The sequence below is a fragment of the Microtus pennsylvanicus genome, chromosome 13 (assembly GCF_037038515.1).
Source record: "Microtus pennsylvanicus isolate mMicPen1 chromosome 13, mMicPen1.hap1, whole genome shotgun sequence".
In the NCBI taxonomy this organism is placed as follows: domain Eukaryota; kingdom Metazoa; phylum Chordata; class Mammalia; order Rodentia; family Cricetidae; genus Microtus; species Microtus pennsylvanicus.
The window spans coordinates 63,764,715-63,785,350 of NC_134591.1; the positions used below are offsets into that span (position 1 = coordinate 63,764,715).

The window sequence follows — 20,636 nt, forward strand, 5'->3', positions numbered from 1 at the left end:
CCTTCATTCTTTCACTCCTTCCTTCCAGGAGACAGTCTCACTATAGAAGCTTGGCAGACCTGGAACTCAGAGATCTTGCCTGTCTCTGCCTCCTGAGTGCCAGGATTAAACATATGTACCACCACACCTCGATTGTATATTTGAAAAAATGATTTATTTCTCTTTTATGTGTATATATGTACACTTCATGTGTGCCTATTGCCAAGGAGGCCAGAAGAGGTGGAGTGCTGAACACTGGAAACTCAACAATTGTTCAGCTCTAAACTGCTGACCCAACTGTAAGCCCATATTCCTTTCTAAGGTCAACAGAATCTGGACGTAGTAGGACGCGAGTTTAATCTCAGTATTTGGGGAGTTCAGCTTGCAGCAACCACGTGACAGAACACAACGAAACAAAATGTAAACTTCAGTTCCAGAGGACTCCATGTCCTTTTTGTCCTCCATGGGCATAGTAAGCTCAGGCGTCCACGAAGACTAAACACTTGAAAGTAAGCTAACAAAGTAGCAGCCTTGCTGAGTGCGCTGTTGGTCGGCTAACAAAAAACACGCAGTTTTTTGTTAGCGTTTACGCTCTCGGAACACGACGCTACGAAACTCCACGTGTAAAGCAGTTCTGACTTTCTCACACCAGACGCAGGCGCCGGGACCAACGATCACCAGCTGCCCAGAAATCTAAAAATTATGCTTCCGAAATCTCTTGATGTCGATTCCGCACGCAGAGCAATCGAGTTGCCCTACGTGTGCCACTCACGACAGAAGCCCTTTTTGCCCATGCACGCGCAGGAGCAGAGTGGCAATGTCGGACCACCCATCTTAAGGTGAAGGTGAAAATGAAGTCGACCCAACTTTCAAATCTATATTGCCGACACTTGGGAGGGAACACTAGAGCCTTCTGAGGTCGAGGGAAGCTTTCACAAAGAGAATGTTTTTCGATTTTTGTATAGACGTAAATGGAAGGTCGTGAGTCAATATGCAAATTAGAGCAGTGCTTGTCGGGAAGGCGCTAGCGGGCTCTGAGGGAAAGGTAGGCGGCAGCACCGCCAACGACAGCTTCCAACTCGCAGCGGGAAGAACCGCCCGGGGAAGACTAGCTCCGGGAGCACCAAGCTTTAACTAAATCAAAACTGAAATACGGAGCTAGTGCCACTCGTAGCCGTCCATCGCGGTCCAGCCTGACAGAGACACACAGGAGGAGCCAATGACTGTGAAAGCAAACAAACGGAGCAACTGGACGTCTAGGACCTAGATTCTAGGTGATGGGGAGGGAAAAGCAAAGCCAGCCAGCACCCTGTGCCTAAATGGCAGGACACTTTACGCTGTACTTCGATGAAAGCAGATATGTTTGTGTGTGTTATATAATATATAACTTGATTTGTCGGGACAGGGTTTCTCCGTGTAGCCTTAGCTGTCCTGGAACTTGCTTTGTAGACCAGACTGGCGTTGAACTCACAGAGATACACCTGCCTCTGCCTCCTGAATGCCAGGATTAAAGGCGTGCGCCACGGTTCAGATACTTTTTTTTTTTTTTAAAGAAGTGCAGTCTGGTGGCTTATTCCAGTAATTCCTGCACTCAGGAGGCAGAGACAAGCCTAGGTCACATGGGGAACCTGTATCAAAGACAAAAAGCACCCGACAGATGACTGATGGATTCTAACCTACTTATTTCAGACAGGGTGTTGTTCAAGACCAGTCCCCAAGCCCAATAACCACCATCTTGGGCTGTTCAGCTGAGCCCACTTGCAAAAGATACCAGTTGACATTCCTTCAAGGAGGGGGGTTGGGTTGTCATAAAATTCACCCGCGTATCCAGCCACTCCAATTCTTCCTTAATTGCCTGTGGTGTCCAGCAAGGGTTACAGTATATAGCCCAAGGAACACTGGGGAGGGGGCTCATCTATGCACTATAGGAGAGCCATTATCCCTGCTGAGTAAACATTTTAAGGTCTGACTTCTGGGGGACAAGTACCTATACCCCTGTTGCTAACCTCTCACCTACTCTGTAAATAAACCCAATAAACTAATTGGCTGCCCAGAGTGAATTCTGGTGCGGACCTCAGTTGGGACTCTGGGAAAAAGGGTAGACGTTATGTTTCCTCTGGGGAAGGAATTTTAGAAGTGTCTCATCAAGTAATCCAGGATTGAACTTGAGTGGCAGTGTCCAGAGAGCTTTTTAAGAAAGTGTGTGTGTGCTGGGCGATGGTGGCGCACGCCTTTAATCCCAGCACTCGGGAGGCAGAGGCAGGAGGATCTCTGTGAGTTCGAGACCAGCCTGGTCTACAAGAGCTAGTTCCAGGACAGGCTCCAAAACCACAGAGAAACCCTGTCTCGAAAAAACCAAAAAAAAAAAAAAAAAAAAAAAAAGAAAGTGTGTGTGTGTGGGGGGGTTGTTACTATTTTGCATGTCTAAACCACCTTCTAACTCTGAATCCAGCTTCTTAAGTGACAGGATTACTGGGATGTCCCAATAATGCTTGGTTTACTGTTTGTGTAGGCAAGAGGTCAAAGTCTGATGTTTTCCCTCAATCACTTTATGTCTTGAAACAGGGTCTCTAACCTAACCATCCTCAATTCATGCAGATTGGCCAACAAGCCCGGGAATCCTTCTGTTTTCACCTCCTCACAACATATGGGTACCAGTCTGGTCCAGCTTTTTCTGAGTATGCTGGAAATGGAACACAGGTTCTTATGTTTGCACCTCAAGTGCTTTACCCACTTCGTGAGCTGTCTCTCCACTCCTTACTGCGTTTACATTAATGTGTAGAGAAGCCAGGCACAATGGCATATTCATTTTTTCTATTTATTTATTTATTTATTATGTATACAATATTCTGTCTGTGTGTACATCTGCAGACCAGAAGAGGGCACCAGACACCATTACAGATGGTTGTGAGCCACCATGTGGTTGCTGGGAATTGAACTCAGGACCTTTGGAAGAGCAGGCAATGCTCTTAACCTCTGAGCCATCTCTCCAGCCTTTTTTTTTTTTTTTCTAGGCAGGGTTTCTCTGTAGCTTTGGAGCCTGTCCTGGAACTAGCTCTTGTAGACCAGGCTGGCCTCGAACTCCCAGAGATCCGCCTGCCTCTGCCTCCCTAGTGCTGGTGGCATATGCATTTGTGAAACCAAAAGAAAAAGATGTGCCGGGCGGTGGTGGCGCAGGTCTTTAACCTCAGCACTTGGGAGGCAGCAGCAGGCGGATCTCTGTGAGTTCAAGGTCAGCCTGGTCTGTAAGAGCTAGTTCCACAACAGGCTCCAAAGCTAGACAGAGAAACCCTGTCAGGAAGGAAGAAAAAGATAGGCTTTCGGACATTATACTTTAATATATTTTAATAATGTATACAGTTTCCTGCCCTTTATGAAGTGGAATCTACAAACAAAAGGAGATATATAAATAACAGCTTTACATTGCAAAAGGAAGAGGTATTTGAAACTCGTGGGAAGGCAGGTGGCTGCTATCAAGTGTCCATCAAAGGATCCTTTACAATCCAACGTCATTTGACACATGGCCTTACTGTGTAGCTCTGGCTACCCTCTCTGTTAAGTAGACCAGGCTGGCCCCAAACTCAAATTCACTTGCATCTGCTTCCAGAGTGCTGGGATCAAAGGCGTGATCAAAGGCGTAACACACCCCACAAGTGTTTCCAGAAACACAAATTACGCTCTCCCTCCTAGGTTTCCACTGCACACTGAATAAAAGCCCAAATCTCTACTATATTGTACAAGCTGTGGCCTAAAATGAATCCTCCAACCTAGTCCACCTGTTTCTCACTGTCACCTATCAAACATCAACCACTTTGGCTCTTTGTAAGCTTTCTTAACACAGAGAGCATTGGCTTAGGACCCGCCATCACTCAGATCAGTCTTAATTTATTGATATTCTTACCCTTTGTGCACTTGCCTGTACACTCTTAAGACTGCCTGTCTTACCCAACAGTATGTACCCAGCACACAACAAAAAAAAGGTTTAGTAAATAGAGAAACTTAACGACAAAAACTGATATGCCAAACTCTAAAAACTGTATTAGAAAAATAAGGTCAGGAGCTGGAGAAACGGCTTAACGGCTTGGAGCACTTGCTCTTGCAGAGGACTAATCTCAGCAGCCACACGGTGGCTCACGACCATCTCTAACTTCAATTTCAACGCTTCAGCTACTCTCTACCCTCTTCTGACCTCTGCACCAGGCAGGCACATATATAAATGCAAACGAAACACTCTTACACAGAAAATAAGTTCAAGAAAAGAAAAAGCTATGGACAGCTTGCCACTTAGTGGTAGCTAAGCCCTTGCTCCCAGCATTTTGGATGAGACTGACAGAATGAGGATGTAAAGATAAAGAACCGGCCTGGGAACCTCTTCTTGATTCCTGAAAACGAGGACATTGATAGCTCAGGGAGGTCAAAGATTTCTATACATTAGTGTGTGCGGTCTCCAGCTTACTGGGAACCCTGCCAGACGCTGAACCCGCGTGTTGCTTACATGCCTAATTTGGAATATTGGAATAGGGTTTAAAAAAATACAGTCGTCACCAAGCATTTAATGGACTAAAAAGAACCTCAAAGCTTAGAGCTTAGCGGTTACAGGTCCAGCCCAGGCTTTGGAGTGAGAATTTTGAGACCCTGCATCTTAGGTAGAATCTTGGTAAACTGCACACAGGATTCCTCCTCGATCACATGACCTACTGCAAAGTGGGGGTGCTTAACCAGTTCCTCAGCGCTCGCTCAACTGTAACAATGTAACGGGCCCAACTAGCCTTTCTAGTCCCCAATTTCTCATGCCACCAACTCCCCTGGAGGGAGCCGCATAGTTGGTATCTATACAGAACGGCGGTCCCATCCTCAGCACGACAAAGGCACCAACCAAAAATGGCGACTTGGAAGCCATCCGAGGCCGTCGGTTACCGGTCACGCTAGTGAAAACATAGGAGTCGGAAAGAAACATCTAGGGCAGGGATTCACACCGAGGTAGGAGACGCAGCGCTCGCCCACGCCGACAACCAGCCGCACGCAGCAAAAAGCACGACCAGCTAGCAGAGCCGGGCGCCAGCCTCACAGCTCAACCACGTGTTGAACCCAAGTCTGCGCCTGCGCGAGGCAGGCGCGCGCCCGGCGGCCGGAAGAGCCGCGCGTTTCCGGGTTGGAGGCGGGGAGCGGTGCCGGAAGTGCTTGGGGAGGGCCGCGCAGTCGGACCGGCTGCTGAGACGAAAGCTTCACTGGGGCAGTCTCCGCATATCATGGGGAGATAGACGCTGCTGCCTGTGAGTCTTGGGCCCTGGCAGTTGAGGAAGAAGAGCGGGAGGAGGGCGTCAGGACCCAGACCCACAGCGGGTCAGTGCTGGAAGAACTAGGTTGTGGAAGAGACGGGGCTGTGAGGAGCCAGGCTCTCGGGATGGGACTTGAGGGGTTCGGGCTCGCAGAAGCAACGGCTGTTGGGGACTCGGGCTCCGAACGAGACTTAGGGAACGAGAAGGTATTTGAGTTCTGCAGCACCTGAGGGAAAGCCGCCTGAGAGGGACAGGATGGTGAGGACTCGTACTTTTTAGGAGGCGAGAGTAGGAACGAAACGGGGTGTGAAGATACGGGCTCCAGAGAGGTAAAAGTGGAGCAGCGAGAGGACTCGGGCTCCTAAGAGACAGTAGCGGGACAGCAAAGTCCCAGCTCCTGAAGATTCAGAAACAGGGCAGCAAAGACTTGGGGACCGGAGAGGCAGAAGCGAGCAGCGAAGACTTGACTTTGGGAGGGAATGGAAACGGGCAGTGAGGACTGGGTCTACTATTGGGACGGGATCGGGGCTTTTGGACTCAAGAGTTCCTGAAGGGACAGGGCTGTGAGGACCCGAGCTCTTAAAAGTGGAGGATCTAAGGGGTCGTGGCTGGGAGATCAGCCTTTAAGGGACAGAGGTTTGAAAAGATTTAGCGATCTGTTCTCTGAACCCAGAGGGATAAAAGATACATTCGGGGAAGGACTTCTTGGCGCTGCCTACTTGGCTCTTTGCAGTTAGGCTTTTCTTGTGTTAGATACTCAATCTAGAAAACCCACATGAATGTCTTCGTTTCTCTCCTTCATTGTTGTAAATCGGATGTGAAGTTGGAAGCAGTTGGAACTCAGTTATGTACTTGGAAAGTGCCTTAAGCCCCCTTTCATTCAGCCCTGTTGAGCACAGACCTCTCTACCACAAGACAACTGTCATAGATGGAAGGACAGCAAAAGATCACTTTGAATTCTTTGACATTTAAGGAAAGGAGGCCCCAAAGAAGGATTAGGGTCATGGTGAGCCAATTCTTAGGTTATTCAGTGCTCTTCTGTGTGCAGCAACAGGAGGGGCTTGGTTCAGATTACTTGAATAAAGGCTTTTGGAATCTCTACCCTCAAACTCAGAAGGATGGTTTTTACAGATTCTAATACTTTGGTTACTACTATGGCATCGACCTAAGATACAGTAAATGTCGTAAGTGAGCCTTTAAGTAAAATACATTTTACATATTTTTAAATAAGTGTGGCCTATATTTTTATCAGGAACCTTTGCTAGGGATTGCTTCTAGAAGAGTGACTTGGAGCCAGCCACTTCCCTTCATATATCCATGACCGAAACCTACTCAGATGAGTCAGGCACAACCTGAGCACTTTCTGTTTTGTTCTGAATTTGAGACATGGTTTCTCTTTGTTACTCTGGCTGTCCTGGAACTTGAGCTCTAGACAGGGGTGGCCTCGAATTTAGACATCCACCTGCCTCTGCCTTCCAAGTGCTGTGATTAAAGGTGTGCACCACCACACCCTGCAATTTAAAGCACATACATGTATCCCATCAATTCATTATCACAGTTAAGTATTGTTAGCGCCAGTGTAAATATGTCCAAAGAGGTTGAAACTTTGCCGTAAATGGCATAGTACAGAGTGATTTAGCCCCAGATGTGCCTCTAAAACTTTCTTGAACTTTTCTAAGTCAACAAAATAGAATAGTTATACAAAGCCTGCCACCGAATGAAAGCACTCCTTCCTCCTTCACCCCGCCCCTCCTTCTCCAACCTTTTAGCTCCTCACAGCCCGGAAATTGATATGTAGATCAGGCTGGCCTCAAACTCCAGAGATTCACGGGCCTTTAGAGTGCTGGGATTAAAGGATGCTCCACCACACCCAACTTAATTTCTTTTAATATCAATAGATACTATTAGGATACTTATGTAGTGTCCTATGTGAAACCTAATTCCTATACTTTCACGGAAGAATAGACATTCAAGATAGAAAAAGAAAAAGGAACATTTATAGATTCTTTCCTTACAATAGAGTATGATGTACTTGATTTCTTGAAAATTAGGGCTACATCAAATTAACTTTCTTGCACACACTAGATGTTGTGGACTCGGATTGACATAGCAAGGTGTCTTGGTGCTTGCCTGCAATCCCATTATTTTAGAGGTGGAGGCAGGAAGATCAGGGGTTCAATGTCAACATGAGACTGTGTCTCCAAAAAAAAAAAAAGTCAAATGAGATGGTTGGCTCTTCTGGTAAAGGTGATGGCCACCAGGGCTGATGATCCTGCGGCCTACAAGGTGGAAGGAGAGAACCAATTCCCAAATAACCCTCCTACCACTTGTGCACAGACACACTAAATAAATAAAGGAAAAAAAGGATTGGGGGTTTTTTTTGTTTGTTTGTTTGGTTGGTTGGTTGATTTTTCTTTTTTCCTTCTTTCTTTTGTTTTTTGTTTGTTTTTGTTTTTCGAGACAGGGTTTCTGTGTAACTTTGGAGCCTGTTCTGGTACTTACTATGTAGACCAAGCTGGCTTTGAACTCACAGAGATCTGCCTGTCTCTGTCTCGCGAGTGCTGGGACTAAAGGTGTGTGCCACCACCACTGGGCTTGGTTAGTTTTCAAGACAGGGTTTCTCTGTGTAGTGATATTTAATTTGTATTTTAATAAATAAAGCTTGCCTGAAGATCAGAGAGTAAAACAGCTGCAGTGATCAGCCATACAGACCAGTCAGTGGTGGCACACACCTTTAATCCCAGTAGCCACACTAGTTTGCCATAAAACCAGGTAGTAGTGGTGCACGCCTTTAATCCCAGCACTAGAGAGGATTATAAAATGGGAGAAGACAGGTTTCATTCTCATTCTGAGGATTCCTGGAGGCAGGATCACCATTTTTGTACAGAGATAGCGGTAAGAGCCAGTGGCTAGCTGCTCTGATTTTCTAGTCTTCAGGTTGTACCCCAATATTTATCTGTCTATGGTTTTTTTATTAGTAGTGCTACAGGCAGTCCTGGAACTCACTCTGTAGACCAAGGTGACCTCAATCTCACACAGTTCCATTTGCCTCTGCCTCCCGGGTGCTGTGATTAATGTCATGGGCCACCACTGAGTGGTGGGTTTATTGTTTTGTTTCGTTTTGTTTTTTAAGAAAAAGAAGGGTTAATATACTGGAAAGTATTATTTTCTCAGTAGCTTAACTGGTACTGTTGTGTTTTAAGGCTTCCACTAACAGGAGACACAGCAGGAACACAGAGAAAGGCTCACAAAGCTGCGGAAGGATTGGGAAGCCAAAGCTTCATATATACCTCACTATTGGGAAGGGACATTGAGACAGGGTATTTCCAAGTCCAGGCTTTTCCTGGAACCCTGTGTAGACCAGGCTAGATTCTAGCTCCGAGATCCAAGATTATGTGGCTCTGGGTATCCAGCCCAGGCCTCACATATGCTAGGCAAGCTCTCTCCCAACAGCTACATCCCTAACTCAACATCAGCAGTTTGTTCTATACTGTCAATCAGGTGTATTAGGACAATACATTTTGAAATATTCACATATGGACTTAATTGTTGAAGCTTGAAGGGACTTTAGAATTTGCATTGATTCAGCTGCTAAAAGAGACGTAGAACTAGGGTCAAAGACGGCACCTAGCTCACTTGACTTGAGTTTTCCACGGCGCCTCCTACAAGACACCTGCGACTATTTGCCGTAACCATTTCTCTTCACACCCTCTCCCCTCTTTTTTCTTCTGAGGCAGGATTTTTCTGTGTAACAGCTTTGGCTGACCTTGAACTCTTTCCACGCTGTCTCCAGTAGCCCAGGCTAGCCTTGACCTGACTCTGTAAGTAGCTCAAGATTATCTTAAACTACACCAGGCAGTGGTGGTGCACGCCTTTGATCCCAGCACTTTGGGGGCAGAGGCAGGAGGATCTCTGTGAGTTCAAGGCTAGCCTGGTTTACAGCGCTAGTTGCAGGCCAGTTAGGGCTGTCGCACAGAAAAACCCTGTGTGAGAGAGAGAGAGAGAGACTACCTTGAACTTCTTGCCTCCACACTCAAAAGTGCTGGGATATAGGCATTTACCACCATGCTTGTGTTTATTTTATTTTAATATTTATTTATTTATTTGGTTTTTCGAGACAGGGTTTCGCTGTAGTTTTAGAGCATGTCCTGGAACTAGCTCTTGTACACCAGGCTGGCTTCGAACTCAGAGATATGCCTGTCTCTGCCTCCCGAGTGCTGTAATTAAAGGTATGCGCCACCACCGCCCGGTTCAGGTCTTTATTTTTATTCTTTGAGATGGATCTTACTTTGTAGCCTATGGTACCCTTGAACAACAGGACCCAAGTGATGTTCCTGCCTGGTTTTTCAAGTAGCTGAGATTGCCGGCATCTTCCTCCCTCTGTTCTCCCTGTGCAGTACCTCATACATGCCAGGCAAAGTATCATTCCCTGATTTAAATATCCAATCTCTTCCTTTAAACAACACAACATAAAAACCCTCAAAAACAACTCCAGTCATTAGGGCCAGTGAGATACCTCAGAGGACAAAAGTGCTTGCCGCCAGTCTTAACCAACATGGTGAAATGAGAGAACCAACTCCTTCAAGTTGTCCTCTGACCTCTATATTCACTGTGACACATGCCTGTCCCTTCCCCAACATAAAAGAAGAAATAAATAGAACAGAAAAAATTCTTTAGTTATAAAAATGATTACAGAAGTCAGGCATGGTGATCCACATCTGTAACCTTAGTAATTGGAGTGGGGAGGGGTGAGACAGGAGCATCACCCCAGATTCAAAGCCAGTTGAGACAACCAGCAAGTACCAGATGAGCCAGGAGTCCGTAAAGACTGTCTCAGAAAAGAGCTGGGTCCTGTGATGCTGGCCTATAATACCAGCATTTGAGAGGCTAAAGCAGGAAGATTGTCCAGAAGCTTAGTTGTCCCATAGTATATTCCAGAGCATCGTGGGGTAGAGTGAGATCCTATCTAAAAACAACAAGAACAAAAATAAATAAAACAAAAAAGAATGCTCATAATACATTGGGTAGTGTAATGAATTATTTTTTATTTTTTTTGGTTTTTCGAGACAGGGTTTCTCTGTGGTTTTGGAGCCTGTCCTGGAACTAGCTCTTGTAGATCAGGCTGGTCTCGAACTCACAGAGATCCGCCTGCCTCTGCCTCCCGAGTGCTGGGATTAAAGGCGTGCGCCACCACCTCCCAGCGTAGTGTAATGAATTAATACCAAGATGGGGTAGACCTTTTTAATATACTGATTTTTGCTACTGGAAGTGATGGACTTCCCAGCACTTGGGAGGCAGAGGCAGGCGGATCTCGAGTTCCACCGCCTCCCAGCAGCAGACATGCTTTGAATGTTTCTGCTCGTGTGATGAGTAGAGGCAGAGAGCGGGAGAGGAGGGGTAGATTTTTGTTTTTTTTGAGACAGGGTTTCTCTGTATAGCCCTGGCTGTCCTGGAACTCCCTTTGTAGACCAGGCTGGCCTTGAACTCACAGAGATCACCTTGCCTCCAAGTGCTAGAATTAAGACAGGGACCACCACTGCCCGGCTTGGCATGCCTGACTTTGCAATCCTGTCTTGATGGAGTTACGAAGCCCAGGGCCTCACATATACTAGACAAGCTCTCTACCACCAGCTTGCATCTTCAGCTAAATCCTGGTTGGAGTTGCACCATGCCACACAACTGGTATACTTCCGTGGCCGGGGTGGTACTTGATGCTAGTTATTTGTTTACAGGTAGCTTTTGAAATGGCTGCCTCTCATTACACCGGGCTTACAGCTGTTGCTGATGTAATTAAAGATCTAGACACTCAGATAGCAGTAAGTAAACTTGAGGCCACTTGTGGGCAGAACTTGGTGAATGTGCTTCTGGTCTTGACACCTCAGCCAATGTTCACAGAGTCGGCCTTATGGCTCTAAGCTTTAGGGCTTGCAGCTGCTTTAGGCGATGGTCTCAGCATGTGTTGAAGATTGCTAAAACACAGGGGGAAAGTTCTTTATAGTAAAGCAGAGCTTTTACAGTTGCTAAAAGTGGTCTTTATTGGACAGACCCCTGCCTTGGACTTAAGCATGTTTTGAAATGCTTCATGTTTTGATAATGAACTAATCGTTTTTTTAAGCTTTGTGACTGAGTTTTAAGTGTGTGATTGAATTTAACATTATTTCCTACTTAAAAAAACCATGCATGTAAGTACTTAACCTAGTATTCTGTCTGTTTACTTGTATGAATCCCTCAAAATGTCTTGCTTATTCTAGATTATTTTTGTAAATAAGATTTCTCATTTCATTTACTTTTTTCTTTACTTAATTTTGTGAACTATTTCATTTCGATTTTGGAGACAAGATGATTTCCAAAACCAGGTGAGAGCAGTGAACATTCTTCATCCCTCCATTTTAATGTCAATATCAAGTAGTCACCCTCCTGGACACACAGACGACTCAAGTCTGACAGATCTCATGTTACTTTCAAAATGCATACATTACTGCAGGTGTCTCCAGAGTAATTCTGCTGTCTGTTTTCCTTCTCCAGTTGATTGGCCTTGGTCCTCACAGCTCCAAAAAGAAACAGGATCTTGATAAGCTCTATGAGCTGAAGTCCAAAGCTCGGCAGATTATGAACCAGTTTGGCCCCTCAGCCCTAATCAACCTCTCCAATTTCTCATCTATAAAACCGGAGCCAGCCAGCACCCCTCCACAAGGCTCCATGGCCAATAGCACCACTGTGGTAAAGATACCAGGCACTCCTGGGACAGGCGGTCGTCTTAGCCCTGAAAACAACCAGGTACCTCTTAGCTCTCCTTCTTTGTGACATTGCACCTGTGAGGCACAGAGGTAGTGCTCATGCTCTCTGTTGAGAAAGGTCTTTCCCAAACTAGATGGTGGTGGCCCACAGATTTAATCCCAGCACTCAGGAGGCAGAGGCAGGAGGATCTCTGTGAGTTTGAGGCCAGCCCAGTCTACAAGAGCTAGTTCCAGGACAGCCTCCAAAGCTACAGAGAAACCCTATCTCAAACAACAAACAAACAAACAAACGAAAATAGAATAAAATAAAGAAAAAGGGTTTTGCTCTCTGGGATAGCATTTTTATTGTCTATGAGTATCAGTTTTTGCTCTGTTATATATGACTGTGTGTGTATGTAATAACAAACTTTCAAAGAACATGTGGCTGGGGTTTTAGTATAGCCTGGGGTGACTAGAACTCAAAGATGAGGCCCCAGGCAGCATCAAAGTCACGGGCAATCTTCCTGCCTCATGCTCCCCAGGGTTGGGATTACAGGAGTGAGCTACCACACTCGACAATGGCAGATATTTTATGAGTTGTCTATATAATACATGGGTTCCTAGTCCTAAAATAAGAGTGTTCAGTTGTTCCTTACTGCTGCCATTCACTTCTGCAGTGATTCTGAAATCTGTTCTACTCTTTGTACCTATGACTCTGATTCCACCTTCCAGAGAGAGCAACTAGAAAAGAAGTATAAAGCTGGGAGGCAGAGGCAGGCGGATCTCTGAGTTCAAGGCCAGCCTGGTCTACAGGATAGCCATGGATATCACATAGAGAAACCCTGTCTCTGAAAACCAAAAGAAAGACAAAGCCTTGGATCTTGTAGGCTGAATACAATGGATGAGGAGACATTCAAGGGAGTGGACAGGAGGACTAACTGAATTGCTTGTGGAAGGGTTGGCTGAATAGAGTCCAGCCTGTGTTGATTATGGAGGCCACTATAGAAGAGCAAGGTGGCTCACACCTTCCACAGGGTTCCTCTTCCTCTGCTACAAAACCAGTTATGGGCCCTGCCTCAGAAAACTTGAGGGCTAGCAAGAAGACTCAGTCAGTAAAGGCCCTCGCTGCCAATCTTGATAATCTGAGTTCAATCCCCAAATCTAGATAGTGAAAGAAGAGATTCTAATGCCTCAAGTTAACCTCTTCCACGTATGTGCACTGTCGTTCGTGTGCATGCACGCGCACACACATGCACCACTAAATAACTGTAAAGAGAAGTCTTTAATCCCAGGACTTGGGAGGCAGAGGCAGCCTGGTCTACATAGTGATGTAGGTAGGAGGGGTAGGAGGACACAAAAGCCCAGATACTTGTTTCACTTAAATGGTTAGATTTAGTGTTTTTTTCTATCTGTGATTCTAGGGATCCATAGCTGGGCTTCAAGCTAGGCAAGCAATCTACAACCAAACTGAATCTTCAGCTCCCCCATCACGTTTTAATGTTATCTAGATGTAACATGACTTTCTTTAGAAAAGGGGGTGATACCTTCAGCTACTTACTATTATTTAGGTGTACAGAGATGACCACTTTTGGTCACCCTCAGAACTGTTAGCTTTTTTTTTCTTGGGTGGAGGTGTTCCTCTGTCTAGCCCTGGCTGTCCTGTAACTCATTCTGTAGACAAGACTGGACTTGAATTCAGAATCTGTCTGCCTGTCTGTGTCTCCCAAGCGCTGGGATTAAAGGTGTGTGCCATCACACCTGGCTCAATCCCTTAGCCTTCTAAATCAGATATGGGCTGATGTGCAAATCTGCAGAGTGACAGAAGAAGAGCTGAAGGGGGTGTGGGTCCTTTTACCCGGGTGGGCTAGGAGACACCTCAGAAAAGAGAACCATAGCCTGAGCGTGTAGGAAGAAAGAAGAACACATCTTAAGACAACTGATCAAGGGCACAGTGTATGGTGATCTGGTGTTCCGAGAATTGCAGACTGCTCTGTGCAGAGCAGGGAAGAATAGTGAGAAAGATAAAGTTGAATAAAATGCCTGACAGTCAGGTGCTGACCTCACCTCCAAACCACTCTTGCCTCTTGTCCTTGAGTACTTTTGCAGCTGTACCACCAGGGAGGGCTGTCTGGGAGCTAGAACTAAACAACTTGACAGCCTGTCTTCTTTAGAGGGTAATAAAGTTTGTGTCCTTGATGCTTACGAAAACTCTTCCCCCCAATTCACTTTAGGTACTAACCAAGAAGAAATTACAAGACTTAGTCAGAGAGGTGGATCCTAATGAGCAGCTGGATGAAGATGTGGAGGAGGTAAGTTGCATCTGGGTACCAAAAATGATAACAGCATGGTAGTTAAGAGTGGAGACTTGGGGGAGATGGGGTGATGGCTCATTGGTTAAGAACACTGGCTGCTCTTCCAGAGGGCCTGGGTTCAATTCCCAACACTCCCATGATTTCTCACAACTGTAACTCCAGTTCCAGGGGATCCAGCACCATAATATGGACATACATGCAGACAAAACACAAATAAAAAATAAAAATATGGGCCTGGAGATGGCTCTGGAGTTAAGAGCACCTGCTCTTGCAGAGGACACAGTTTCAATTCCCAGCAACCATATAGTACCTCACATTTAAAAAAAAAAAAAATTATTTATTTATTATGTGTACAGCATTCCTTCCGTGTGTGCCCCGCATGCCAGAAGGGGGCGCCAGGTCTCATTATAGATGGCTATGAGCCACCATGTGGTTGCTGGGAATCGAACTCAGGACCTCTGGAAGATCAGTTAGTGCTCTTAACCACTGAGCCATTTCTCCAGCCCATAGCACCTCACATTAATTCGTAAGTCCAGTTCAAGGATTCTGATGCTTTCTTCTGACTTACACAGGTACATGCACACACATGGTTCATGTATGTATGTGCAGACAAAATATTTGTAAACATAAAGCTTTTTGAAAAGTTTTTTAAAATAAAAATATATTTTATATAGGGACTGGTGGTGATGCATGACTTTAATCATAGCACTAGGGAGGCAGGAATGGGGAATCTCTGAGTCCGAGGCCAGCCTGATCTACAGAGTGAGTTTTAGGACAGCCAGGGCTATGCAGAGAAACAGTGTTTTGAGAAGCCAAATAAATAGCTTTTTAAAGGGGGCAGAGATTTAGTGTTGACAAATACGAATTTTAATATTTTTCTTTTTTTTATTTCTCTTTTTGATTTTTTTGAGATAGAGTTTCTCTGTGGCTTTGGAGCCTGTCCTAGAACTTGCTCTGTAGACCAGGCTGACCTTGAACTCACAGATCTGCCTGCCTCTGCCACCTAAGTGCAGGGAATAAAAGTGTGTGCCACCACCAGCCAGCCAAGAGTACTTTCCTACAGGGCCTCAGGTTGGGTTTCCAGCACCACCATCCATAACTCAAGTTCCAGGTCATCTAGTACCTTTCTTTGTCTCCCATGTAGTCAGAGTATGTGGTCACATCCGTACGTGCAGGCAAAACACTAATATACATCACTTTAAAAATAAAAAGGCTTCGCCTTTAATCCCAGCACTCGGGAGGCAGAGGCAGGCGGATCTCTGTGAGTTCGAGACCAGCCTGGTCTACAAGAGCTAGTTCCAGGACAGGCTCCAAAACCACAGAGAAACCCTGTCTCGAAAAACCAAAAAAAAAAATAAATAAAAAGGCTTCAGGATTAGAACTTGGCCTTGAAGGCTGAGTCCACCTCCTGCTTTCTTATTACACAGCAGGAGTAGGTTGGTCTTAGTCTCCGCACCTTCCTTTAAAGGCTGGGGACAAAGGCCTGGGGAAGTGATGACTGGGCTGTTAAGAGTACTTCTTGCACAATCTTGAAGACTAGCAATCTGATCCCAGCAGCAGTGCAGGAGGCTGGTCATCTACAAGAAGCAGAGAATTGTGGACTGCTAGAGTTTGCTGAGAAAGGCTAAGTCCAGGTCCATTGCCTCACAGGAGCAGGCTGAGGTAGAGAATACTTGATGTTTCTCCAGGTGCGTGCGCTCGCAGACACACACACACACAATTTTTTTTTTAAATGATTGAGGCTCTGGAGAAATGGGTTAGCAATTAAGAGCACTTGCTGTTCTTATAGAGGACCCAAGTTTGGTTCTCAGCATTCATGGCAGACAACTCACAAACACTGGTAACTCCTGATTCCAGAGGATCTGACATCCTCTTCTGTTCTCCTAGGAACACATAAATGTGTGGCAGCACATGCCTTTATCCCAGCACTTGGGAGGCAGAGGCAAGCCTATAGTGATTTCAAAACCAGCCCAGTCTACACAAGATCCAGGCGAATAGTGGTTACATAGTGATACCCTATCTCAAAAACACAAATAGCCAGGCATGTCTCGAAAAAACAAACAAAAGAATAGAAATACCAAGTCTTTCATGTGACAGTAGTGAAGAATCGGGCATCAAATTTTGGGGGGGGGTGTGGAGGTGAGGTTGAGGCAGGGTTCTCTGTACAGAGGTGTACAGGAAAGAGCACTGGGCGATGGTGGCACGTGCCTTTAGTCCCAGCACTCGGCAAGCAGATCTCTGTGAGTTCAAGGCCAGCCTGGACTAAGAATGAGTTCCAGGACAGACTCCAAAGCTATGCAGAGAAACCCTGTTGCAAAAAACCAAACCAAGCTGGGCGGTGGTGGCGCACGCCTTTAATCCCAGCACTTGGGAGGCAGAGACAGGCGGATCTTTGTGAGTTCGAGGCCAGCCTGGTCTACAAGAGCTAGTTCCAGGACAGGCTCCAAAGCTACTGAGAAACCCTGTCTCGAAAAACCAAAAAAAAAAAAAAAAAAAAAAAAAAAAAAAAAAAAACCAAATCAAACGAAACAAAAACCACAGAGTGAAAGAAAAGGAAAGGAAGATTAAGAAGAAACATAAGAGTAGTGACTGTTTCAGTCGATCTCAACTGAGGAGAAAGGACATCCTTAGAAAGGTATGAGCTGTACTTGACCTGAGTGATATTTTTGACCTCCCTCATCCACACTAGTCCAGCTCCTCATTCCAGACCTACTAATAGAAACCTGGCTAGGGGCTGCAGAGATGGCTCAATGGTTAAGAGCATTGGACCCAGGTTCAATACCCAGCACCCACATGGCAGCTCACAACTGTCTGTAACTCCAGTTCCAGGGAGTCTGACACCTTCAAACCAATGAACATAAAATAAAGTTAATTATAAAAAGGAAGGAGGAAGGGGAGAGAGAGAGAGCGCGCAAGCCTGACTAAATATGTGGTTCAGGAAGCACACAGTTGTCCTCAAAACAGGAGCCTGCCCTGCCAATGGCATGGTTACTCTCCGCCATTCCTCTCTACAGATGCTGCTACAGATCGCCGATGATTTCATCGAGAGTGTGGTGACAGCAGCCTGCCAGCTTGCTCGGCATCGCAAGTCCAGCACCCTGGAGGTTAAAGATGTCCAGCTGCATCTAGGTATGTGGTCTCATTTCTCCCCTGTCCATGAGGACTGTCAGGGCAAAGGTCAGAGAAACCCTCAGGCCACAACCAGACCTTTACCATTCCAATAGAGGAGAGAAAGCTTTGTGGTATGGGATACCCCCTGGGACCCCCTTATCCTTTCTGCTTGATTTTTGAGAGTCTGTCTCTCTTTTCATAAAGTGAGGATACTTGCAGGAAACTATGAGAAGTACAGATTATGTTCATAAACTGGAAAAAATAGCACATTCTACAGCTAAACATGAGTTAGTCACATAACATTTATGTGCATTAACTGTAACGTGGTAAAGTCACTAAAGTAAACTGGGCGGTGGAGGTGCACACCTTTAATCCCAGCACTTCAAGACCAGCCTGGTCTACAAGAGCTAGTTACAGGACAGGCTCCAAAACCACAGAGAAACCCTGTCTCGAAAAAAGAAGCCAAAAAAGTTATGGTTGTGCACGCCTGTAATCTCAGTTCTAGGACAGATAAACAAGAGGATGACTGGGGCTTGCTGACAAGCAGCCTAACTGGAAGGCAATGTCCCATGTTCTGTGACAGACTCTGCCCTGGGAGAAAGTGAAAAGTTAGAGGAGGACACCAAGTGTCTTCTGGCCCAGGTCCACAGGGGCATGTATATCTGTGCACACACACACACATACTTAATACACACAGTTTCTATTTGTTTTAAGTAGTTGGTCTGTCCAGAGTAAAATAAATTTTATAGCCAGTTAGTGGTGGTGCACGCCTTTAATTCCAGCACTTGGACTCAGGAGGCAAAGGCAGGCGAATCTCTGTGAGTTCGAGGCTAGCTTGGTCTACAGAGTAATTTCCATGACAGCTAGGGCTGCATAGAGAAATCCTGTCTCGAAAAACAAACAAACAAACAAAAAACAAACAACAAAAAAGAAAACTCAAGCACTTCTATGTTGCTGGGCAGTGGTGGTGCATGCTTTTAATTCCAGCACTCAGGAGTCAAAGACAGGTGGGTCTCTGTGAGTTTGAGGCCAGCCTGGTCTACAGTGTGAGTTCGAGGATTGGTTCCAAAACTATAGAGAAACCCTATCTCAGAAAACCAAAAACAAATGGGGGGCATTAAAGTGTAGCATCTGTGCTACTATGTGTACTACGGTCTTGTAGCACCTGTACTACATGTACTATGGTACTATGCCTGTAGCTATGGGATAGTTCGTGAGCCGGGCAAGGGCTTGGAGATTGACACATGCAAAGACAGAGAGACAGAAACACGAGTCATCCTTGAAACAAGGATGCCCCCTTTATTGTGTTCCAGAGCAGCTTATATAGGGATCCTTAACTGATAGCCACACCCCAGCTAAACCCACCAGAAACCAATCCCCTGCCATCAGGAACTCCTGAGGGTCTCGTGCTCAGAGCAGCTGCAAACACAGAAAAACAAGTTGTTTACAGGAAACTCAAGGTCTGGGGGTCCACAGCCCCCAACATTAAAGAACTTGGGGTCTACTTGGTAGAGTATTTGCCTTGTGTGCACCAAGCCCAGTGAAGAAGCCTTGGAGAGGCCATGGCTGTACAGTGGGTGCCCAGTCTGCCTGCGCTGCTTGCCCCTAGCTGCATTGCTTCTCGCGGGAACCCCAGCTCTGCCCCTGCTTCCTTGCAGAGCGCCAGTGGAACATGTGGATCCCAGGATTTGGCTCCGAGGAAATCCGACCCTACAAAAAAGCTTGCACCACAGAAGCACACAAACAGGTGAGGAGCCTGGGACAGCCAGGGTTGGTCCCTAGAACTGCACCTCGGAGCGGGCATGCCAGCTGTCTTCCAGGAGTATCGTCCCGTGCAGCCAGCTTCCCTGTACAGAGGTCAGAGGCAGCACAGTGACAGCCTCCCTGGTGCCTTGCTGCTGCAGGGGAGCTTTCAGTTTCCTCTCAGCCCCAGAGAGTTTCACTTAAAGCTCTTGATTGCAGAGCGTCTGTGGGCATTCCCACCTGCCCCACAGCTTAGTAAAAGCCAGTTTAAATGACATACACCACCCAGGGCAGAGAAAGCAGTGTGCTGGGCTTGTGCTGAGAGGTACCCAGGCTGGTCTGCCCGACATTCTGGGTTATGTCTTGTGCTAGCTGCTGTTCTCTGCCCTTCTTGACAGTGTGAGAACATCATTTCTGATAGAGAACCAGTTATCCCTGTCTTTAGTCCACTGGGGGTACTGGCCTCCTCTTGACAAGTCTGGCATCTTTCTGTTGTAATCTAAATGGCTGCCCTGGGGAAAGGGAGCTTCATGTGAATATGGCAGGCACAGTGGGCAGTGCCAGTCTCTCAGTCTGTGAAATGGGCCCAGTGACCATCTCTCAACCCCGCATGCTGCTCCTACAATGTCGACCATGCTACTTGCTAATGGCCTCTGGATATCCCGTAAAGCTTCTGACTCAGAGCCCTCTTCATTTCTCTCCTCTTTCAGAGAATGGCATTGATCCGGAAAACAACGAAGAAATAACACAGGGACAGTCAGTGAATGGACGACACGCATTTGGAGATACTTGAGCTGAGACCTCAGCCATCTCATCCTTGGATTTTTTTTTTTAAATGCTTTACAGAGAAGCATATATTTTTTATTAACAGTGCAGCAATATCTATAATGACTGAGAAGATCTGCCAAAAGAATAAAGCCTCCTACCCCAACTTCTGGTTCCTTTTCCCTGCCGTCTCAAAGAGAAGCAGTGTATCTTCGGGAGAAGACGTGGCCCAGTTTGTCTTATAAATGATTGACTGTAGGCAGAGCGGTATATGCAGTCATGTTAGGTGAGACAGTGTTAGCAAGGTTGTAGCGGGTTTGTCTGCTCCTTCCCCTAGTTCCTGTACTTTGTAATGTCAGTGTTTATATGAATATGAACTTGATTTGCTTTTCCAGAATAAAGACACGGTGCACAGCTGAGAGCCTCTAAAATGCCAGTCAGGCCCAGCCAGGCTGGAGCGCTGCCGTCAGCAGGTGGCAGCACAGGCTCCGCACCCATCCGTACATTTAAGAAACAGTTTTTCAGTTTTACTCTGAAGGAACAAACTAGCAGGAGTTGGAATCCAGTTTCTCTGTCACCAGACAGGGTAAACTAGTCCTGAAATAAACAAGCATTCTAGTTCTGATAATGTCAGTGTCCCTGGGACTTTTTTCTTTTTTCTTTTTTTTTTTTTGTTTGTTTGTTTTTGGTGTTTTGAGGCAAACTCTCATGTAACCCAGGCTGGCATCATC

General features: G+C 46.0%; 1 protein-coding gene and 1 non-coding gene across 6 annotated transcripts; one reads left to right on the forward strand and one right to left on the reverse strand.

The window, feature by feature from the left end:
- Positions 1–633: 633 nt before the first annotated feature.
- LOC142834527 (U11 spliceosomal RNA) lies at positions 634–767 on the reverse strand. Its single transcript, XR_012907618.1, has one exon. It is a non-coding gene; the product is annotated as a U11 spliceosomal RNA (small nuclear RNA).
- A 4,369-nt stretch (positions 768–5,136) lies between these two features.
- On the forward strand, positions 5,137–20,533 carry Taf12 (TATA-box binding protein associated factor 12). Of its 5 annotated transcripts, none has more exons than XM_075946523.1 (7): positions 5,153–5,252; positions 10,991–11,074; positions 11,784–12,035; positions 14,206–14,283; positions 17,301–17,415; positions 19,056–19,144; positions 19,851–20,533. In XM_075946523.1, exons 2-7 carry the CDS (start codon positions 11,003–11,005, stop codon positions 19,884–19,886), a joined length of 642 nt encoding a protein of 213 aa, XP_075802638.1. In that variant the 5' UTR covers positions 5,153–5,252; positions 10,991–11,002; the 3' UTR covers positions 19,887–20,533. The 5 variants fall into 5 exon arrangements, with proteins under 5 accessions (XP_075802640.1, XP_075802638.1, XP_075802639.1 ...); XM_075946526.1 differs by lacking the exon at positions 10,991–11,074 and adding an exon at positions 8,996–9,079 and having other exon boundaries at positions 5,165–5,252; XM_075946525.1 differs by lacking the exon at positions 10,991–11,074 and having other exon boundaries at positions 5,137–5,252.
- The last annotated feature ends 103 nt before the right edge of the window (positions 20,534–20,636 follow it).

Bases quoted from the DNA above. Each gene is read 5' to 3' on its own strand.
- Taf12 (XM_075946523.1), top strand. From the start codon at position 11,003: ATGGCTGCCTCTCATTACACCGGGCTTACAGCTGTTGCTGATGTAATT. The intron at 11,075-11,783 runs GTAAGTAAACTT...TTCCTTCTCCAG, and splicing joins ATCTAGACACTCAGATAGCA to TTGATTGGCCTTGGTCCTCA. The intron at 19,145-19,850 runs GTGAGGAGCCTG...CTCCTCTTTCAG, and splicing joins CCACAGAAGCACACAAACAG to AGAATGGCATTGATCCGGAA.